Raw genomic sequence first — 21,836 nt, 5'->3', positions numbered from 1 at the left:
AAGGAAGACTTTGAGGCCACCCCTCCCCTCTCGGATGCAGTTTTGTTCGACTGGCGATCTCATCAACTCATCTTTGATTTGGCAACAACGGCAACCTCCCTACAACGTATATCTAGGGAGGGGCAAGATGTTCAGGGGTACCCAACGTCAATTTTCGAAAAAAAATATCTGTTCGGAAGACGATTTGAGATCTAGAATTTGTTCGGAACCGTGATTTGTCGTAAAATTCCTTGCTTGCCTGCCTCTCCTAGGATTTCCGAACATCTACAAAATGGTACAATTGCCCATTTTTAACCGGTTTTTACCCTAGAAAGGTCACCTAGAATTTTCGGGAGCCTTTTTTCTGGCTGAGATTTTCGAAAAGGTAAGTTTTGATCCGTATAATTTTCAGATCACTAGACTGTCAGCTACGAAATCCGAACAGATGGAAAATTTTTCGGGGATTTTATCCCTATATCTACCGTTTAAATACTAAAATACGTTTAACAATGCTATGTGTTTAAGTAGTTTTGAACTATCCTCTCGTTGGGTGGCCCTGAGATGTTTTTACTTTTTTGGTCACCAATGGAAGTAGCTGCACCACGGTCCAGGGTGAAGATTCTCGAATACTTTGCAGGTTTTTTATTTTCCCGATTAAGCAGCGGCAGCGATGAAAACAGAAGCTACAAATTTCAACATAGGAAGGGGTTTGCTTGGAGAAAAGAATTTCCAAAGGGAGTCAGAGGCTACCCTGAGTGCCAGAGACTTTTCATGTCCGGTTACCGGTTCAAAGTGACCCGCAAGGTATTGCTGCTTGTGGCTTCGGCCTTCGGTCGGCAGAAGATCTCTCGACCAGCGGCCGACACCGAAGCATCCCGCCCACCGCACGCGAGGAACAAACTCTAGAACCCGGGGTAGTCAGAGCCTTCCGACACATTTAGTGATTTTACAAGACGCGCATACTACGCGTGTATTGGGCTGCAAAAATTCTGTGCGGTTAAATTTACTGAATTTGTTTGCTTTCAGTGATAAGAGTGCGATCTCTTTTAAAGATCTATCTGCATAGTTGAGTTAAAACAAATAACGTACTACTAGCTTTTACTACCCTGCGAGCAGAGGCTACATTTTCGCGGTAAGCTTTTACTGCTGTTGTTTTCTAATCCCATTAACAAGTTAAATTTGTCTAGTGGTAGGGCGACTTTAGGCAAAAAGTTTCGTTTCCTTTTTGGTGTAAGCGTAGCACTTTGAAAACCTTTTGTATGAAATGGCCCATCCCCTTCCCTTAAAAATCGGATATACTGTAGGGGGAAAGGGATACGAAATACCTACTGGGAGATCAGCCCGCCATTTTCTCTTTTTTCGACTTAAGATGGAGACCATGGCAGAACGTTGCTTCTCATTCCTTGATTGAGCGTCGCCCTGTGGGTTTGCCACAGGCAGCCCAATAAAAAGGAAATCAATAATCCTGGGACCAGAAAAGTAGTATGAAATAAAGCAACTAAAAGCGCCCACGCTTCACTACAGCGTCGAGCTCACATTCAACGCAACTACTTCGCATGACCCGAGCTGAAGAAAAACAATTATTTGCACATCACTTGTTAAACCTGTAAATGCCTGACGTATTTTATTCAATACGTGGTTACTCTTACAGTCTTCAGCCTTCTTTTCACTTACTAAGAAAAGAAGTTAAATTTAGACTCCGAACAATGGTATAAACGTTAAAGTTTCCTTGTATCACATTAATCAAGAAAAGAAATACAAAGGAAAAGCTGTCAACAGAATGTACTATCCCAGAAGCCCATGGGCCCCTGTCTATATACATTAAAATACATCCTGTACTAACAGACATTACATTATAAATAATTATATTTATACAGTTCCATGTGCAATAATTTAAAACATGAAAATAAATTATTTTTAGACGTTCAGTGTGTGCGGTGCTACGCACCCTCTGTTATGAAAAACATCTGTGGCAAATTTCTTTAAATGATCGTCTCCATTCCTTTTTGAATCTGAAGATGAAACAAACATAACTCGTAAAAAAGACTGGCCAACCTCAGTGTAAGAACCTGTAAAACTCACGAGTAACGTAAAACAAAGAAAACAAAGACGTCAAAACAGTAGAACCGAAAAAAAAAACAACAACAAAAGGTGCGAGGCAAAGAAATCTTGGTGATCTCGTGATCTTGGGTGTATGTAGCCTGTCAACGCAGACGTACTTCCGGTCGTCGCTTTTCTTACTTTCGGGTGGAGAAAAGGGACGACCAGAAATACATCTGCATTCGCAGGCTTCATACACCGAGGTAAACCTAAAAAACTCATATCCAATGTATGTTTGTAGGCAGCTGCTTCATCACCCTGAAGGAGAATCCGAGGGTTTATCCCTGAATTAAGATCTTTTCCTACGGATTGCCCACCCAAGATCAAGGGGAGGGGAAGGGGAGGTGTGTCTTTTACATCCCGCAGAGTCAGAGTAATTAAAACTGTTGCGAGACGGGGCTTACGACCTCTTTGTCATTCCTGACATGTCAAAAATAATCATGAGTGCCGTGGAAAAATTCTTTGTTTCGCGCGACCGGCACATAGATTTTCGTAGGTTTAAAACACGCGACCTGGTCAAATGCGAGTAAGGTTTCTTTAGAGGCTAGGAAGGTTTGTACATGGCAAGCAGCACGTGACACATTCCTTTCCAAAAGGAAAACGCGCATGAGTTGGGAGGTATTAAATTATTGTAGGACACTAAGTGTTGCGTTGATCTAGTCAACGCAGGGTGCTTTCCATTTGTCAGAACTGACTGGCCAGACCATTGCCGTCATAATGAGAATTTCACTTTTAATTAAAACTATCCAGCTATATCAGTCAAATTCTAAATAGTATTCACGAAGTAGATGGTTTAACACTATACCCAATATCTGTTTAGTCTGCTATACAGCCACAGCCGTGTTCAGTGTTGTCACGGGAGGAGCGTTGCGTGACGACACTAAAAACGGCTGTGTAGCAGACTAATATCTATTGCGGCGTCACGAAGCTCCTACTCCTACGGTGATTTCGGCGCAATCTCTGTAAGGGTTGATTTCCACTGTCGCGTAATTTTTCCGTGCGAAAGCACGTAAAATTTATGTGCGGAAATGAAATAAAGGCAATGTATGAAAGGCCACTCGGAAACGTAAAAGTTAGCGAGGTTCAACCTTAACTTTTACGCGTGACCTTCCATACAATGTCTCTATTTTATTTACGCGCGAAAAATTTACGTACGTACACACGGAAAAATTACACGGCAGTTGAAATTTACCTTAACCCTTTCAATGTCAGAGTGCTTGATGGAGTTTTTTAAGGTGACCCTAACTTTTGAGTCTGCGGATCAAATCCTATGATGTGACCATTCAAATAAAAGCTCTCTGCCTGTACTTACACATGGTGCTATTTGTTTGTCAAAATTTCACAAAATGAAATTTGGAAATTTGGTCGAAATTTGCCTTTGGCTAAATTTGGCAGTGCAGAAAGGCTTAAGGGAGCGAAGGTGCACCGCGCTGATCTTGAAAATCGGATTGGTTTTCATACTATACCGGATAGCTTTTCGTGTCGGCAGGGACAGACATTAAGATAGCTACGCCCTGCCCAGTAAAAAACAATTTAGCTTCTAACCTGATCTGAACTTCTTTGAAGAAAGTATTGTAATTGTTCATGTTGTACTTGTTAGTGCATAATTATTGTATCTGTAAGGAGAACCTATTGAAAGAAAAAAACAGTTGGCAAATAAATTCAAAATCCTCTGGTACATTTATTTTGCGAAGGCCACCAAAAATAGCTCTGACAGTTTACAAGGTATCGAGCTTTTTTAAACATTTTTTGCTGGGAAGGTTGAGGGTGAGAGGGTTGACGTAAAGTCGGTTACCACAAAAAGGAAGTAGCCGCAATTACTTTGTCAACGACATTGTCACTCGTTTTACGCTTAATTTCCAGTGATATCCCTTGATTGACTGTGTCAAAATTGGGAACACATACTCCTTAAATAAAGGCCTCACTAGCGACACGACCAACAGAAGCATGTCAGTATGAGCTGATCGGCAAACCTTGTGTGATAAGCGTAATAATGATTATGTTTGAAAACATTATCCGCCAAACTTCACCTGAAAACAGATCTTTCTTGTAAAAGACCATAACACAGTTATGTTAGGTGAAGATCACGACAAAACTCGCAAGTAGCAGCCCAGTCGCGCTTGTCACACACAAACTTTTTGCCGTCCTCTTCTCTCTGCCGTCCTGTTGCGTCCCAAAGAGGACGCACTCAGAGACCGAAATCAGCAAATACACTACTAGCCTTTCCTGGGTATATTACGAACCATTAGAGAGGTTCAGCATCACGTTTTCGTCAAACGGCAAACACGAATTTGTACCACGTGACCAAGTTTCCTCTTTTAATACATGTTGATTACTGTTCACTATTTCTTCACCTAAATTAGTAGTTTCAAGCAATTTTTTATCCATAAGAATTGTTTTGAGCTGTTTTTATCTGCTCATTTTCTATTTTGAGAAATTCTCAACTTGAATCAGACGCTAACTGTTTGCCGTGTACGTGAAGCTTAAACTCTCCAACATAATGACCCAGTTGGTATGCTGGCTTAATTGGTTAGAGCGCTGCACCGGTATCGCAGAAGTCTGGCTTCGAATCCCGGCAAACTGCAAGCCGGAGTTTCTTCCAGCTTTCTTTTCACAAATGCACAAGTCAGCTAGTTTAGCCTGCGTGGCTGGCGTTCGAAACGGACGAGGAAGAGAATTTAGGCGCGAGTCCGCTTCTTGCGCGCTCCAAATCCCCTTTCCCTTCCCTTTTGAACGCCTGCCACTCAGGCTATAGCAAGTTTAAATGCAAGGATCTCCCTTACGTTTAGCCTGCGTGGCTGGTGGGATTAGCGTGGGAGTGCTGAGAAGAGTGGGTACAAGTCAATTTAAAATTTTCTCTCGCTGCAAGCCGCTCGCGAAAATCCCTCGCTTCACCCCTCGCTTCGCGTGGCGGTTCCGTCGCCACCCCGGGCACAGGAATCCCGCCAGCTACACAGGCTACCTAACATTTTTTACAATACACTACCTACATTCATCACTCACCTCGTGAATGGCACTTGACAGACCCTGGTTTATGGTTGGCGTTGCTCTGGAAATAACAGCCGTCATAGCAAACTAGCTGATACAGGCATCAGCCTTTCGCTTCAACAACAGCTGTTCCTCGATATGTTCTAAAACGCGGAACACCAAAGATAAGAATGTTAGAATCTTCTCTTCGAAAAGTTATGCCGCCCCCCTCACATTTGCAAAGCGATTCGGGAAATCGTCCTAGTCTACGATTTCACTTTAACATTCATTGGCCGTGCAGAAGAGTAACTTGAACACGAAAAAAACGGACTTAAAATATTGCTTTTCAGATAAGCGCGACCGACGAAACATGTAGCACGCTTCCTGGACGACGACTGTCGTATTCAATGCTGATTTATGACTAGACAAACTAAAAAATTACGTCATTTTTTTAAAACTCTTTCTGGATTGTTTCGGTCGGGGGGGGGGGGGGGTGGGGGGGTGGGGGGTGGGGTCGGCTCGCTCTACAACAGTTTGTTGACAGGTTTTTTGTCAAAGCGTTCTAAACAAGTCTGTTAAAACCTAAAAATAGTTGAAATGTGTAATGTACGACTGAGTGCATTACCTTTCCCTATTTGGTGAGTAGAATTTCTGATATTCTACCAAAATCAGCAACATTTTCTTCCAGCGTTTTGACTCAATCCTGCCATAAATGTTAAATGAATGAATGGATGTTAGATTGATCACTAGTAGGACAGGCACTTAATAAGGGTTATATCATATGTGCTGTAAAAACTTATTAACCTAATAAGTAAGGAAACATTTTTTGCCAAGGGAAAAATGCAGTTGTTTAATACTGACATACACGACAAGGAGGATGACCAACAATTTATCAGCAAGGAATCTAAGTTCTTTAAGTCTGTAAACTCTGTTCATGTCATTTGAAACAGCGCTGAAACCCTTCTTCTGGGCCTCCTCCTGTGTACATGGATTTAAGTTTATGCCATGATTGGCCAGTTTAAAAAGCCATAGTTGATTTGCTAATCAAGATGAAAGGAAAATTGATACACACTTCTGGTAATTTTTTGAGTACGTTGGGGACTAGGACAAGGATATCAGCACTGCTGCACAGACGTTACTAACCAATGTTAAACCATGTCTGATACACAGGCTGGTACACCTTAGTAAGCTTAGTCTTACACATGAATTCATGTACCTCTTGTGGTTCAAGGATACTGCTTCTCTATGTTCCCGTGAAAGACATAAAATGTAACAAATGTATATGAAATACATCAACTGCGAGGATCATACTTTACTTGATTTCATTTCCGCAGTTCTCATGTATGATTTATTTCATTTATTTACATTTGTCACATTTTCTCTTTCATGGGAACATATGAACACATAATTGACCTGCTCCCAACATCATTGGCTTCATAGCTTAGTTGGTTAGAGAATTGCACCCATATCGCGAGGTCATGGGTTAATTCAAATCACGTTGAAGTCCTGAATTTTTTTCAGGCTTCTCTTACACAATTGCATAAGTTGCATTAACAACTGCGAGGATCATTTTTCACTTAAAAGTCCCATTGTTTTCTAACCCTAAAAACAATAGTCCACCGTAAGTCCGCAATCTGCATTTTACTCTGCCCTTTTTACAATGAATGTTTCCTGATAAACCTATTGTTTGCAATTAGGCCAATATCAATCCATTCAATATATGCTCCAATGATGTCCAGGCAAAGGCACGTTATTGATGACACACTATTTTCATATGTTTTCTGCATACAAAACACAATACAAAATAACAGTCTATGAAACCAAGATCAACCTCACTCTTTTGCGAAAATACATGATTTCCACCTACCAGAATCTGAAACCAAGAGTCAACAAGCTCTGTGATGCACGTATCCCTGATGTGATCTTTAATTTTTGTGTTTCTTTCTACTTCCTGTTCATAGAAGAAAAATTATATTTAGCTTCTAAACTGATTCATCTGTAAATGGTTTTACAAACTTGTACAAGTGCAACCAACTGAAACTCATCAAAAGTTGACAGTCTTAATAATCAATCTTTGAGTCTTGAAAAAGGAAATGATGACTCAAGTTTCAAGATGTCAACAATCAAGATTGTAGAAGCAATGTCTTAACTCAAAAGAATTTTGATTTTCAGAAAAAGCATTTAGACCTCTTTAGCTTGTATGTTTTGTTTTCCCAATAGAGGTCCCACGGGAGTTCACTTGATCCTTTGTCTTTTCATAAATTATGAGTAGATATGCACATGAATAAGACAAAATTTGAAAGAAACAGTTCTCTAGGGTATTACCATATGGCCTGTATTGGAAAAACAAAACATACCAGCTAAAGAGGTCTATTTCACACATATACAGTGTAGCCCTTTGTAGAGCTTGGTTAGATATTAGCACCAACAACTTAATGTGTGTGGCATGGTGGACTTTGTCACAACTTTAACAAGCTTGTATATCGGGCAAATATAAAAATTTTGGCACAGTCAGACCCTGCTTTATAGACACCTACTAAATAATTATGGGTTCAGCTTCAGTCGCTCTGTGCACTGCAAATGAGACGTTAGGACATAGTACAATACAGTGGAACCCAGTTAATGTATATGGACACCAAGGGGACATGCCATAGTGTCCGTATTAAGTGGGCTCTCAGAGAAAATGTCAGGAACACATGTTTTATCGATATAAAGACCAAAGCAGACAGTTTTACGAACCAAGGATTAATATTGGTAGAAGTATGTGGAAAGGCAGTCAATCAGGGTGGAGGTCTTGGTATGGAAATACCATGTGTTTACATTTTTGATGGTCCTCGGAAACACGTGGATTTACTTGAACAATTACTAGACATTAGCAACAACCCATCAATATGAGCGGAAGATGATCCTGGTACAGCTCGCAGCAAGCAAACAACGTCAAAGAGGAAGAAGGTTAAAAGCAATGACTGCAACAAAAAGCCAAGGAAGTGAAACGTGTGTAACATGAGGCAGAAAACTTTATTAAAGGACTATACGTAGTACAAGAGTCAAACACCGGAAGAAAGACAGACTGTTCAAAATCAAGTTGTCACGCCACTTTGTTACTGTTATCTTTTTAGTACTGTAAGAAAAATTAATTCACCCGTAAAAAATCTGTCATTATTTGAACAGGGTACAATGTCTACAGTTATCACATAATTGTGACAATGAAAATAGACAGTGTGCAGATAACCAGTGTCCATAAAGCGGGGTTGACAATATAAGAGAGTTTGTGACTCAGGACACAGAAAAGGGTCCGTTGTCCGTATTAAACGGTGTCCGTATAAAGTGGGTTAATTTTAGAGAAAATATATAAGCTTTTTGTCGGGACAAACGAAACTGTCCGTATAAAGCGGGTGTCCGTAGAGCAGGGTTCCACTGTATATAGTTCTAATTGAATAGGTTATCAATTTCTGTTTGATTGTACCCCTCTCTGTTGGAGATATATTTTCACCAATGGAAATTGTAGCATTACAGTTTTTAAAACAATTCACAAAACTAACCTGTTGACTCCTTATCACATCTCTATCAACCACTTCCTCATCAATTGCCTTCAAAATCCTAAGATACATATCCACAGCTAATGCTCCATATTGCAAGCACTGGAGGAGGTCTGAGAAAAACAGCGGCCACTACAGAGAGAAGAGAAATGTAACATGAAGTTAAACAAAATTTAACGCAGTTAATAACAAGGAGTGCCATTGTGTGTTGTTGGTCAGCGGTCAGTGTGGTGGCTCAAGCGCAGTCACCCTTGCTAACATCAGCTCCATGTGCTTGGTACAATGTAGCCTGCGAATGGCAGACGTTTCTCCTCGCTCATTGCTGCTGAGGGACTTTTTGCGAGAAGGAACGTCTGCAACTCAGTGACAGAAAATAATTCCATACTGATGACGTAAATCAATGTTTCCATTTGTTTTGTTAGAGATTCATCGCGTTTACATTTGACCTTTACCGCCCGCCTTTCGTCTTTTGTCTGTCATTCGTAAACAATAGCTAGAACAATGAAACTACTCCGTCGTCCAATCAGCGCTTCTGACCGGATTCTGGACAGATTTTACGTCATCAGTATGGAATTTCTGTCACTGAGTTGCAGACGTTCCTCCTTGCGAAACGTCCCTTAGCGGCGATGAGCGAGGAGAAACGTCTGCCGTTCGCAGGCTAAGTACAATGCTTTCAAGGCCATTACTCGCTTTGTTCGGCCTTTGGATTGTGCCTTTCCCCAACCCTTCCCTCCCTTTAATTTTTCTCTGATACATGTAAATCATTGGTACAGGTGCCTGGTACCATTGGTGTGGGGGCTCATGGTTGGAAGGCGTAAGTTTACCAGCCATGAGGGCATAACACTGTCTAAAGGAAGCTTATAAAAGAGGCAGGAAATTAAATGAAGTTCTCTCACACTGAATGAAATCTGGGCACAAGTTACAATTTAGGGTATATATCAGTATTCACGCTCAGGACACTTGAAAATAATAACAATAAATCAGCTAACCTTCTCAGGATAATCACAGACAAAGATCAAGCTAAAGACTTGCGCTGCCTTGTTCTTCAAGAAATTCTTGTTATCTGACTCGGTACAACACTGAAAAGTTACAACAAGGGTCAATGAAAAATCGCAGTGAAAATGTTACAATTACCGCTACAGTGTAGGTATAAGAATTCAAAGAACAAAGGTGCTAGTAAGACTCTCACGGCTTTGCAAACCAATACACTTCTGTCCACTTTTAGGTATCTTTGCACAACTATAAAAAACAAAGTTTGACAATTTCGCTCTACCTTTTGACATAAAACAAGTTGTTTCAGTTTGATGAAAGACAAAGAGAGAGTCTAGACCATAATAATATGTCAAAGGTATTAGCAAGACATCCTTTTTCACCTAAAGACAGACATTGCAATCTAGGGTGAGTGGCAAAAAAAGAGAAAATGTTCATTAGCCTAGTGTACCTGATTTCGTAGCCAGGTCAAAAGAATCTCTCTGAGTGCTTGTTGATCTACAAGATTTGATGACACATGTCTGTGCACAGAATAAAAAATAAAAAAACATAGCCAATTTTTGGGCAGGATCACACACTTAGACAAGATCATCCAAGATGTCTGGTACAGTACAGGAGACTGAAACATGTGTAAACTGAATACAGCTAGTGATCAAATGTTTGTAAGTTATTTTCATTATAACAGCCTACATAATATCACACCATGCCAAGTGAGTAAAATGTTTAAAAATTAAATTTTCTGATAACATCTTTTAATAAGAGTTATTCAGAATAATTTGGTGGACAAAAATTTAAAATGGCGGATCAACCAAAAAAATATAACCTTTTTGATTTTTCCATGGAAGGAAGATTAATTTTAAAATGGATGCACATTATAATAATTATGTAAAATTTATTATTAATCATTATAATTAGAAATTATCAATGTTTAATTTTACCTTGTTTTTATGTGATGCTCTAATACTTGAAAGCAAAAGAACTTGACACTTTCATCACTAAAACAACAACAAAAAAGAAACCAATTAGAAGACCAATAATGCGAAGGCAGATGAAATGTTCTTATATCACACCCATACACAAGATAGTTGATGTGATACTGGAGCTACGTACATGTACTAGAATAGATGCTCATGTGAGTGGCACCCTTGAGATGAGAGAAATGTGTCCATTTTTAAACTGAAGCTGATCACTTACAAGAATGGTTCTCGTCTGCAGCCACTAGAGGTGAAAGGGTTATATCATTGGCAGCTTATGGGAGCTTACTCAGCTACAACATTACAGTTTGGCATCCATTGATAAATGTCCAATGTGAAAACTGGGGTACCCATAAAGCGGTCTCTTATGAACTTTATAGAGATTGACAATTCCCACACTTTCCAGAAACAATGCAGAAACAATACAAACCGGTACGTTACCATTATTTTAAGTGTTGTAATCAATTTTAAAGGGTTTAAATTACATGTGCTAATTTGGATTAAATTTAGACAGATAGACTTAAGTATTGTTAGTTGCATGAAGTTTTATTCTTAAATTATTTTGTGGTATTCCTAGCAAGAACAAAAATCAGGAAAAGGATATACACAGGGAATTTCTTGATTGACACTCTCACTATGTCATTTTTCATGATCGTCAATTATCAATGGGTGCATTTCTGTAATGAATAAATACCGGGATACTAAAAAAAACTGTTTGATACAGTTGCTCTGACAATGCTGTAATTCAGGCAAAAGCATAAAATTCAAGTGGTGTTTTGAAGCATAATAACAGGTATGTGAAAAAACTGATATAAGCTGAAAGAAAAACTGTCCAGAGTCTCAACTGTATCAACTGGGTATTTATATACATAGGCGAAAACACACAAGTTTTTTCAAATACTTAACTTTTTCAATAACTGCAACACACGTTATGACATGTCTAGCTACATAGCTGATTAGCCTTTGTAGCTGGCAAGACAAGCAGGTGATTGCTGTTGTTTTTGATGCTGGAGCCACAAGAAGATTGGGAGCATTCAGCAAGTCAAATAGAAATCCCACTTGCCCTAATTCTTTTTTTCACTCCAGCCCTGGCTTGTTTGTGGGATGCTGATGTCTTGCCTTTTTGCAGGTACAGTGAAACCCCACTATAAAAACTTTATGACACATCAGGGCTCGAAATTGCAAGTGATAAGGTCGCCAATGCAACTAACATTAATTTTTCTCCTTGGCAACTAAAAGTTTTTGGTTTAGTAACCAAAACCAGATTTCTCTATGCTTTAGATTTAAATTAAAAGAGTAAAGTTAAAACAAACATTTCATATTATCTTACTTTGCTTTCATCGTAAAAAATGTGCCAAATCGCATAAACAAAGCCAGTTTATCTCCAAATTTATACCGACTTCTAGCAATGATATTTTCAAATCTGATGGATCGCACCATACTATACGGGCTTCTTATGGGTCGTGAAAAATAAGTCAAATTTTACGGGATTTTTAGGGACAAACTCCCAGAAAAATTGGCCAATTTCCTGGGAATTTTCGGGGCAAACTTCGCCAAAAAACAATTGGTAAAAAACGGACAATTTTGTGGTTATTTTCAGGGAAAATTCCGTAGAAACCGATCGGCTGATCAGACCAGCATTTTTTACGTTTTTCAAACAGAGGTCATCATTTGCTCTTTCAACAACAATATGCTCCAGAAATGAACCAATGGCAAAGCCTTTAACGTCATGGCTAGTGCCCAGTTTTTCGCAACATAATCTACGCCTGGTAGTTTCGGGACGTTGTTTGCATGTTTCAGTGACAAAGTTTCAAGATAAATTTGCTGAGGTAAATTTCAAATATGTTGTACAGACACGTATCTCATAAGATTTCTACCAAATTTTGGGGTATTTTGCGTGCTTTTGTGAATTTCGCGGATTTACCTGAATTTCACGGCTTCGCAACCGCGTGAAATATCACAAGCCCTGAGCTGCGTCATTTACATTATAAAAACTGGCGACTAAAAATTTACATCTGGCAACTATATTTCTCCAGTTGTTCGACAAATGGCGACCTAAGGATTTTTTTAATTTCGAGCCCTGCATGTCTAGTTACATTAGCCTGTGTAGCTGGCAAGATAAGCAGTCTGTTTGCTGTTGTTTTTAGGTGTCGAGGCCGCAAGAAGATTGGGAGCATTCAGCAAGTCAAATTGAAATCCTGCTTGTCTTAATTGTTCATTTCCCGCAAGCCCTAGCTTGTTTGCAGGATTTTGATGGAACCCCGCTATAACGAAGTGCCATGGTACCAAAAAAATTGTTGGTTACAGGCTGTATCGTGGGGTCTTCGCTATAGCAAAGCAAAGCAGGCCAAGAGGTAGTCTGGGGAGGAGAAAGGGTAGAGCCTGAAGAAATGCGTTGATGCCGCCAATCCACCCTTGTTCATCTTTTAAAATCTTTTCCCGAATTGTATGAGCATGATATTGAGAGAGTGCGATACTGTCCACAGCACCACGAATCTGTCAACATGAAGACATTTGACACCAGAATGGTATCACAGAATGCTGCAGAATGGCAGCATCAAAGGGATGTCTCTAGGCTCTGCTGCATGCCCCCAACCCTCCGCCTCCCCCCTCCAGGCCACTGCTTTTTCCTTTTTGACACTGTTTTTTGCCCTTTCCCCCCACTGCAGAGCTGGTTCCAGGCTATCCAAATTTGGTCAATCAGAAATAGAGAAAATATTTTACATGAAAGATAATGTACTATATAGATGCATATGAATTATGAATGATAACATCAAATCAATATAAATTATATCAAACAATTCCTCTTTTTAATCAAGTTCTGAAATAATGCTCAATGAGAACCAAAACGTTAACGACTTAATACCACAGTAAAACAATTAACTTTGATATCAAATTTCAATTACCTGTAAAGATTTCGAATTAGGGCATCACCACATAGCTTCCAGCCGTCTGGCGAATTCTTTAGCTGTTCAAAATATTGCAGGGCCTATCATTATTGGCCCAAAAAATTAATAAGAATAATGTTAATGACAATGTATAATCTATGTACGATTGCATTGCTATATGATGTTTGAACGCCAACCGAACCGTTCAAAAGAAAAATAGTTAGCAAGACACTCACCCCTGCCTGTGATGTCGCATTTGCGGCCGCCTGAAGCCCTTGTAGCAAATTATCGACCATGAAAACGCATCCAAAAAATGGTCGTCGTCGACTTCACATTGCACATGGAGCTAAAAGAAACGCGACTTTCTCCTCACCGGAGTAAAAAAAGGCAGTGTTTACGAGGTCAAGAGCATTAATAATTTAATAAAATTCCCATAGGGTTTCAAATAGGCGAAAAAACAACTGAGAATTTACATTTTCACTACTATTCGTATCGAAACACGAATTCCAACTTTCCACATGCAGGACCACGTTGCATCATTTTGACCTTCATCTGGTAGGAGCCAAGGTATGAGTACCGAAGATGCCCCTTCTCTCGTACCCAGGCTACATGGGCGCATGCTGGAGAAGACTGAGAAAATTATAAAACTGTTTACAGTTCTTTTGTTTTTTAAGTATTTTGTTATATTCTTGTGTCTTCTTAAAATTTTATCATATCAGGAGTAGGCTTTTACAAGATATTCTCTCTTGGCTTTGATTAGCCTGAAATCATGCCCTCTTCCTATTATCCCTTTATGTCTCTCACGCCTCTCGCCTCGTCCGCACTTGAAAAAAAAAAAAAAAAAAACCGCCTGATCGCAGGTTAGGCTTTGATAGATTGTGCTCTCAAACTGTAGCACTTACATCACAGGTAGCCGAAGATCGAGATACGAGTATCGGCGAGCATCGGTATTGTTGCGTAACATTCGAAATATAGGATTGTATGGGGGAAAAACCTATCATTTCTGTAACCTACGAAAATGAAAGGATTTCAATAAAAAATAGCTTACCTTACATAAAATGTGTGTTATATCTCTCCTGTGTGGCTCATGGGCCGATTTATGACCGTTTTATGAGCTGTACTACTGTAAACGGTTTTCTCTCTCTATATATAAACCTTATATATTGATCTTGATAATTTCTCAGGCTAGGTTTGAAAACAGGTATGGATTTTAGAGGCCAGGTATGAAACCGGTGTGAAAAATGACATTTTTTGGGCCTAAAATAGGGTTAGGATTTGGAGCTGGGTGCGCATACCCCCACCAAGAATTCCAAGGAGTACTCCCCGGGCCTTATTTCGTCTAGAAACTCAAAGACAGCATAATTCATTGTCTGGCAGCTTTTATTTAAAAAACCTCAATCAATATCCAGAACCAGCACGCGGACGTTTTCGTTATCGTATAACCGAGCTTTTTTATGCGGATGCGTTGAATCCTGAGGAAAAAGTCCTTGGTCACTTCCTGTAAGATCCAGGTCCCAGTGACAATTATAAGCAAACAAAAAAATTATTTTGTAACTTAAATTTGGCTGTAGCGCTGATTTCGGGACACTTGTGGGCTGCAAAACTAGCCAAAAGTGAAAATATGCTAGCAGTGCTTTTGTTCGGTAAAAAATATGAAAATCCAGCGCATGCTAGTAATAGTGAATTGACAAAAATTATGCTAGTGTTAGATTTGAAGCCTAGGAGCCTCGTCTGCTAAAGGAGCAAATCATGTAAAACTATTAGCCTGACAGGTGTTTACTTTTTTTTTATTTAACGAAAGCGTGACCGAGAGGTACATTGATCGCCGCCACCCGTCAACTTCTCCCTTGGAATGATTTTTTGACTCTCCCCCCCCCTCCCACCTTAACTCCCTGTAAGTTCTAGGAACGGGGCTGAATGGAAAAAAAAAACTACTTAGAAAAAATTTTCGAAAAGTTTGGATTTACCTCACGAGGTTGTCGTGTTTGTTTGGGAACTTTTGGAAATGCTGATCCATTGACTACCGGAAGTTGTTGGAAATTTAAACCGGAAGTTCTGTTTGTGTTGGTTCACAAAGGACACTGTTCTGAGCAAAGGCGTTTTTGAGCGACGCACACCAATCACAAGTGGACTTTCTGCATTCATGAGCAAGTTCATTAAGAGAAAATACAGTCACAGCACAAATGTGGTAGCGTCACATGACGGCACATTAAAATGGAAAAGTCCTCACTTCCGGTTGACATGCGCCGTTCAAAAACGCCTTTGCTTAAGCTCCCTATTGGGCCAATGGTGCGTTTCCCTGACCGCAAACAATACTAAAACAATAGAAAGAATGACATGTCATTGTTTCCTCCGACCAATTAGGAGAGACCTTACGAACAGCTTCTACACTACTGCCCTATTGGGCGTGCATAAAAACCACGCGCGTCAAAATGAAGGGCGTCGGCCATTTTTGCTTGATAAAAAAAAACATGGCTCATGATATTAAACTCATGGCTAAGATGTTGGGCTGGGTTGTATGAGGTGTGTAAATGAATCCAAAACCATCCCCCGCGAAAGGTATGCCGCGGTCTCGATCCTCGCCATCAAGGATAGGACTTAATCCATTTTAATGTCTTACGAAGTCCCAAGTATAAATCACTCACAAATGAAAAGAACTTTCCTGAAAATTTTCTCTTAACGGTTACTTAATCGTACTTCAAAGAAATGGCTGATTGTTGTGAGACTTTTCTGTCATTTTTTTTTTACGTCATTCTGTGGAAGGGAAATGTCGAACGGCTTAAGATTAACAGACCTTATTATCAGTATTTGGGTAGCCTGCGTAGCAGGGGTTAAAAGGGTGGGGTGGGGGGGGGGGGGGGGGAGAAAGAAAAGAAGGAGGGAGGAAAAAAAGGAGAGGGGATCCCATCTTCTCTTTTTTACACTCCACCCTCTCCACCCCTTTAACACCTGCCACGCAGGCTAGTGTTTGGGGTATATCATGATCATGAAAAGTTCAAGATGTTCAACGCAAGGATCGTCAATTATAGGGTCCACAGATTTGTGTTTAGGTCAACTTTAAATTCGCATTGGCTTGACGAAAAAGAAAAAGGAAAAGTCATCACATGTAACTTATTATCTATTGCTGTGACGGGAGGTTTTTCCACTCTGAAACGATCGAATTTAACTAATGATAACTCCGACGCTTGCGGGGAAGAGACGTCATTTCTCTGTAGGACTGGGATATGATCAAACCACTAACTGGTACAGCAAACACAGCAGTAGATTAAACAGGACTAAACTTTGGTTCCAACAGCGTTTATTCTTCAGCGGATCAAATGGCAATAATTAACTCAGGAAGGACACAGCAAAAATAATCGAAAAACAGTAAAAACTAGCTTACTTATATTAAATATGATTTCTACAACCAATGAAGACAAAAGGAACTTTGAAAACTAAATGCAAACTCTATTTTTAACCTGAAGTCTTTTTTTATTACTGTTGCTATTTTAGAAAGTCTGAAGTACTGAAAACAAGAACTAGCCAGGTCAGCAGGACATCGTTTACGTAAAAAGTGTTACAATAAATTATTTATGAATGAAAATGCAAGTTCAGCGAGCGGCTGTTTCAACAGAAAGAAGCGCAAGTTTTCACCTTAAACAAAAACCGATCTATTTAAAAAAAATGCAAGCTAGACAGCAAAACCTTTCATATTCAAATTCACCTGTTGCTCTATGTGACTAACAACTTAATGAAATATTTGTTCTCAAATAGACAGCTAAATTGCAATTAAAACTAGGTGCACCTGTACAAAAGGCGTATGAATAGATCTCGTCCGGTTGTAAAATTACGATATACAGATAGACTAAAGTTAAATAACCATTATTCAGGAACTAATTATCCTTTTAAAAGTCATCATTGAAGTAAAATGTCTATAATTGAAAAGAGAACGAGCAATTAGTTTTGTTTGTTAAGGAACACTGTTGGCTTTTCTACAATTATTACTTAGCGGACACAAAGCAAATTAAAGGACGATGAAATGGCATCTAAGTCTAGAATTTTGTTAAATTTGTTACTCCTGCTAGTTTGCCATATTTGTTACTCAGTCTCTTTACAAAGCAAGAAAAATCCTTGTTACTTTTGCGATTTCTGCGAAATTTGCGGACTTCTCGGGGCAGTTCTTGGGCTTTTCTCTCTCTAAGTCTAGAATTTTCTTAAATTGGTCATTCATGCTACTCTTGCGATATTTGCTAGTGGGTGTCTCACAAAATTTTCTTATGATTACAGAATTTTTTTTTTTTTGCTAAAATTGCGAAAACAATTTGCTAGCAAATTTTTGCTAACAAGATTACTCCTGGACATATATCACCTACTCACCAAAAATGCCAAAACAATGTTTTCACTCAAAGAGCAACATACCTGGGGACTCTCCAAACGGAATGGCTCGAACCACTTGGTTTTCTAACCGGAATTTCCGGTTTTCTTTTGTTGGTAAGTACCGCTGGACACTTTCCTAAGCGACCAGAAATTTCATCTTGGAATTTTGGGTGGTTGCATATGTCAGGTTGTACTGTAAGTTACAATGGAACGAACTCAAACAGGACCAGGGATACTTTGAAATGTAAAGAAATCATGAGACTTGAAATAAATTTAATTTGTAGTGTTTAACTGCCAAACAAAGTCTCCTTTCTTACTGTCAACGTGACCTGTGATTGGCAGATTGAAGCTACACCTGGCACTGATTGAGTTCGTTGTCCGATAAAACGACAAAAAAATTGCTAGTTAAAATGACGATTGCAAACGCAGGGATTATGATCCCAGGTTTAAATATATCCCAAAATACCTTGCTTTTTAATCGATGCCTTCAAACTCGAGCGTTACGTCATCACCAATGAGAACAAACGGCGCCCAGTACTTCACTGCGCTAAAGCGGTCAGATTCTCTCATGGATTTCATGGCCTTATTCAGGGCCTCACTGGCACTTCGTCCATGAACTAGTTGCTGGTAGAAAACTTTCATGAACTCCATAGTAGCTTCGTCGTCGATCGCCCACAGGGACACCAGAACAGCACGAGCACCGGCTCCCAAAAAAGCCCGTGCGATGCCGACCACACCCTCAGATTTGACTTCTCCCCGAGCACTATGACAACAACTAAGTACAACAAGTCTTGCCTTAATCTGCGCATCTAAAACATCTTTCATAGTTAAGAGATAGTCCTCCCTAGCTGGATTTACGGATGAACGCGTTGTGTTAGGGGCCAAGGCAATTTCTCCTGTTTCCATTTTACCGTGAGCAGCAATGTGCACCAAAGCAACCGAGGAGATACGTCTTAAAACTTCATCTTTTGTTGCCTGTATTCCAACGAGAGGTACAATTTGAAGTATTTCCCCAATCATCTGCACTTCCCTCTTGGCCCAAATTAACTGATCAAGCGGCTTTCCTTCATAAACCACCTCCTGTACCCACGGATCGCCGACAAGAAGAGCGCCAGTCTTGCTGTGCCAATCTGCTGGACAATTTTGGATTAATCGCAGACTAGAAAGTGAGGGAAGCAGACGAATTCTAAACGTTTCGCAGAGGTACTTTGATTTTAAGTCCATGAAAGCAGCATAAGGCGCTAAACACAGAGGTCCTTGTGGAACAATCACAACCTCATCGCCCTGGAGTAAGTCTCTTATAGGGTCTATGACAACGTTGTAAAATGTTTGCAATGACTTTGTCTCAAAATATGAAGGATGAGACTTTGGCTTACTTGATCTTTTTTCTGCTAACTTTTTATCGCTCGGGTTACTTAATGAGCGATCTTCACAATTAACGTCAGCTCTTACACCTATTTCTTTATGTGTAGCCTCCAATAGAGACTGAAAATAGGTTGTGACGGACCTATCAATCTCAGTTCTTCTAGTTTTGATTTCATTTCCCTTCTCGTTCACCCAGAGAACTACTCCTCCCTCGCTGATACCCATGAAAGCTGTATTTGGTGGTAAGTAACTAGCAAAGTCACTTGGTCTTTCAGAAAGTGTTCCTATTTCTGGGCGTAACCCTTTAAGGCCATACTTGAACTCCAGAAGATCATTTAAAGCTCGTGCACGTCCTTGATCAGCAGTTAAAAGTGCATCAATGACTTTACCTTCCTTAAAATGCAGCTCCCACAGCCTCAAATTAATATGATCATACGTACTTTTAAGGGTAATCTTCCATTCGTCTTTACATATGAGATTTCTCCTAATGTGGTCGAAGGCTGTAACGCTGTTGTTATAACACTGAACGGCTTTCTGGAAATCTCCAAGACTGCGATAGGCGTTGCCAAGATCACCGTACGCTTTTCCTTCGCCTGCTCTGTCTCCCACTTCTTTCCAAATTTTGAGGTGTCGTTCATGGTATTCTATGGCTTTCTGGAAATCTCCAAGACGGCGATATGCGTTGCCAAGACTACCGTACGCTCTTCCTTCTCCTGCTCTGTCTCCCACTTCTTTCGAAATTTTGAGGTGTCGTTCATGGTACTCTATGGCTTTCTGGAAATCTCCAAGCCTGTGATAGGCGTTGCCAAGATTACCGTACGCTCTTCCTTCTCCTGCCCTGTCTCCCACTTCGTTCGAAATTTTGAGGTCTCGTTCATGGTACTCTATGGCTTTCTGGAAATCTTTAAGACTGCCATAGGCATTGCCAAGATTACCGTACGCTCCTCCTTCTCCTGCCCTGTCTCCCACTTTTTTCGAAATTTTGAGGTCTCGTTTATGGTATTCTATGGCTTTCTGGAAATCTCCAAGATTGTCATAGGCGATGCCAAGACCACAGTACGCTTTTCCTTCTCCTGCCCTGTCTCCCACTTCTTTCGAAATGTTGAGGTGTCGTTCATGGTACTCTATGGCTTTCTGGAAATCTCCAAGACTGTAATAGGCGACGCCAAGATTACCGTACGCTTTTCCTTCTCCTGCCCTGTCTCCCACTTCTTTCGAAATTTTGAGGTGTCGTTCATGGTACTCTATAGCTTTCTGAAAATCTCCAAGACTGTGATAGGCGTTGCCAAGATTACAGGACGATTCTCCTTCTCGTTTCCTGTCTCCCAATTCTTTCGAAATTTCGAGGTGTCGCTCATGGTACTCTTCGGCTTTCTGGAAATCTCCAAGACTGTCATAGGCGTTGCCAAGATTACCGTACGCTATTCCTTCTTTTGCCCTGTCACCCACTTCTTTCCAAATTTTAAGGTGTCGTTCATGGTACTCTATGGCTTTCTGGAAATCTCCAAGACTGTAATAGGCGTTGCCAAGGTTACCGTACGCTATTCCTTCTCGTGCCCTGTCTCCCACTTCTTTCGAAATTTTGAGGTGTCGTTCATGGTACTCTTTGGCTTTCTGGAAATCTCCAAGACTGTAATAGGCGTTGCCAAGATTATCGCACGCTCTTCCTTCTCCTACCCTGTCTCCCACTTCTTTCCAAATTTTGAGGTGTCGTTCATGGTACTCTATGGCTTTCTGGAAATCTCCAAGCCTGTGATAGGCGATACCAAGATTACTGTACGTTTTTCCTTCTCCTGCCCTGTCTCCCACTTCTTTCCAAATTTTGAGGTGTCGTTCATGGTACTCTATGGCTTTCTGGAAATCTCCAAGACTGTCATAGGCGTTGCCAAGATTGCCGTACGCTTTTCCTTCTTTTGCCCTGTCTCCCACTTCTTTCCAAATTTTGAGGTGTCGTTCATGGCACTCTATGGCTTTCTGAAAATCTCCAAGACTGTCATAGGCGTTGCCAAGATTATTGTACGCTCTTCCTTCTCGTGCCCTGTCTCCCACTTCTTTCGAAATTTTGAGGTCTCGTTCATGGTACTCTATGGCTTTCTGAAAATCTCCAAGACTGCGATAGGCGATGCCAAGATTACCGTACGCTGTTCCTTCTCCTGCCCTGTCTCCCACTTCTTTCGAAATTTTGAGCTGTCGTTCATGGTACTCTATGGCTTTCTGAAAATCTCCAAGACTGCGATAGGCGATGCCAAGATTACCGTACGCTATTCCTTCTTTTGCCCTGTCTCCCACTTCTTTCGAAATTTCTAGGTGTCGTTCATGGTACTCTATGGCTTTCTGGAAATCTCCAAGACTGCGATAGGCGATGCCAAGATTACCGCACGCTATTCCTTGTCCTGCCCTGTCTCCCACTTCTTTCGAAATTTTGAGCTGTCGTTCATGGTACTCTATGGCTTTCCGGAAATCTCCCATACTGTAACAGGCGATGCCTAGGGCGTGCTGGAAATCTTTAAAGTTAACAAAGGGGTAGCCAATATTACCATTAATTGCTGTGGTTGTCATATATTTTTTGCTGGCTTTGCTATTTCAGCTCAGCCACATATTGTGGTTTCTTTTTTCTGCTGATACCATTTCTCTTTATGTACGATAACGAAGAGGGTCTGAAAAGTAAAATTAAAAGC

The 21,836-nt window shown here is 40.3% G+C and overlaps 2 protein-coding genes across 3 annotated transcripts in view; both read right to left on the bottom strand.

Moving 5' to 3' along the window:
* Positions 1-1,573: 1,573 nt before the first annotated feature.
* LOC140923189 (exportin-T-like) lies at positions 1,574-13,935 on the bottom strand. 2 transcript variants are annotated; one of them, XR_012164136.1, is made up of 11 exons: positions 13,674-13,935; positions 13,456-13,538; positions 10,514-10,570; positions 10,027-10,096; positions 9,575-9,664; positions 8,589-8,717; positions 6,914-6,997; positions 5,672-5,749; positions 5,083-5,210; positions 3,625-3,708; positions 1,574-1,991 (listed from the first exon to the last, which is right to left on the bottom strand). XR_012164136.1 is itself a non-coding variant. In XM_073373267.1 (8 exons), the coding sequence occupies exons 1-8, from the start codon at positions 13,731-13,733 to the stop codon at positions 6,702-6,704; spliced, it is 699 nt and encodes a 232-aa protein (XP_073229368.1). In that variant the 5' UTR covers positions 13,734-13,935; the 3' UTR covers positions 6,452-6,701. The 2 variants fall into 2 exon arrangements, 1 of the variants encoding a protein (XP_073229368.1); XM_073373267.1 differs by lacking the exons at positions 1,574-1,991; positions 3,625-3,708; positions 5,083-5,210; positions 5,672-5,749 and adding an exon at positions 6,452-6,827.
* Positions 13,936-18,164: 4,229 nt separating this feature from the next.
* LOC140923188 (uncharacterized) overlaps positions 18,165-21,836 on the bottom strand; it is a 77,552-nt gene continuing 73,880 nt past the window's right edge. Inside the window, exon 2 of the mRNA XM_073373266.1 lies at positions 18,165-21,815. Within this exon, the coding sequence (XP_073229367.1) occupies positions 18,268-21,717 (3,450 nt within the window). The 5' untranslated portion in view covers positions 21,718-21,815 and the 3' untranslated portion in view covers positions 18,165-18,267. The remainder of the gene's footprint in view (positions 21,816-21,836) is intronic.

The sequence above is a fragment of the Porites lutea genome, chromosome 13 (genome assembly GCF_958299795.1).
Source record: "Porites lutea chromosome 13, jaPorLute2.1, whole genome shotgun sequence".
Taxonomy (NCBI): domain Eukaryota; kingdom Metazoa; phylum Cnidaria; class Anthozoa; order Scleractinia; family Poritidae; genus Porites; species Porites lutea.
The sequence above is the reverse complement of the archived record's forward strand: the minus strand, read 5'-3'. Positions and strand labels throughout refer to the sequence as shown.

Excerpts from the sequence above, each read along its gene's own strand:
- LOC140923189 (XM_073373267.1), bottom strand. The coding sequence starts at position 13,733 with ATGGTCGATAATTTGCTACAAGGGCTTCAGGCGGCCGCAAATGCGACA. Across the intron at positions 6,998-8,588 it reads ATGTGATAAGGAGTCAACAG|GAAGTAGAAAGAAACACAAA; the intron begins GTTAGTTTTGTG and ends TTCTATGAACAG. Across the intron at positions 6,828-6,913 it reads ACTCTTGGTTTCAGATTCTG|AAAACATATGAAAATAGTGT; the intron begins GTAGGTGGAAAT and ends TTTTGTATGCAG.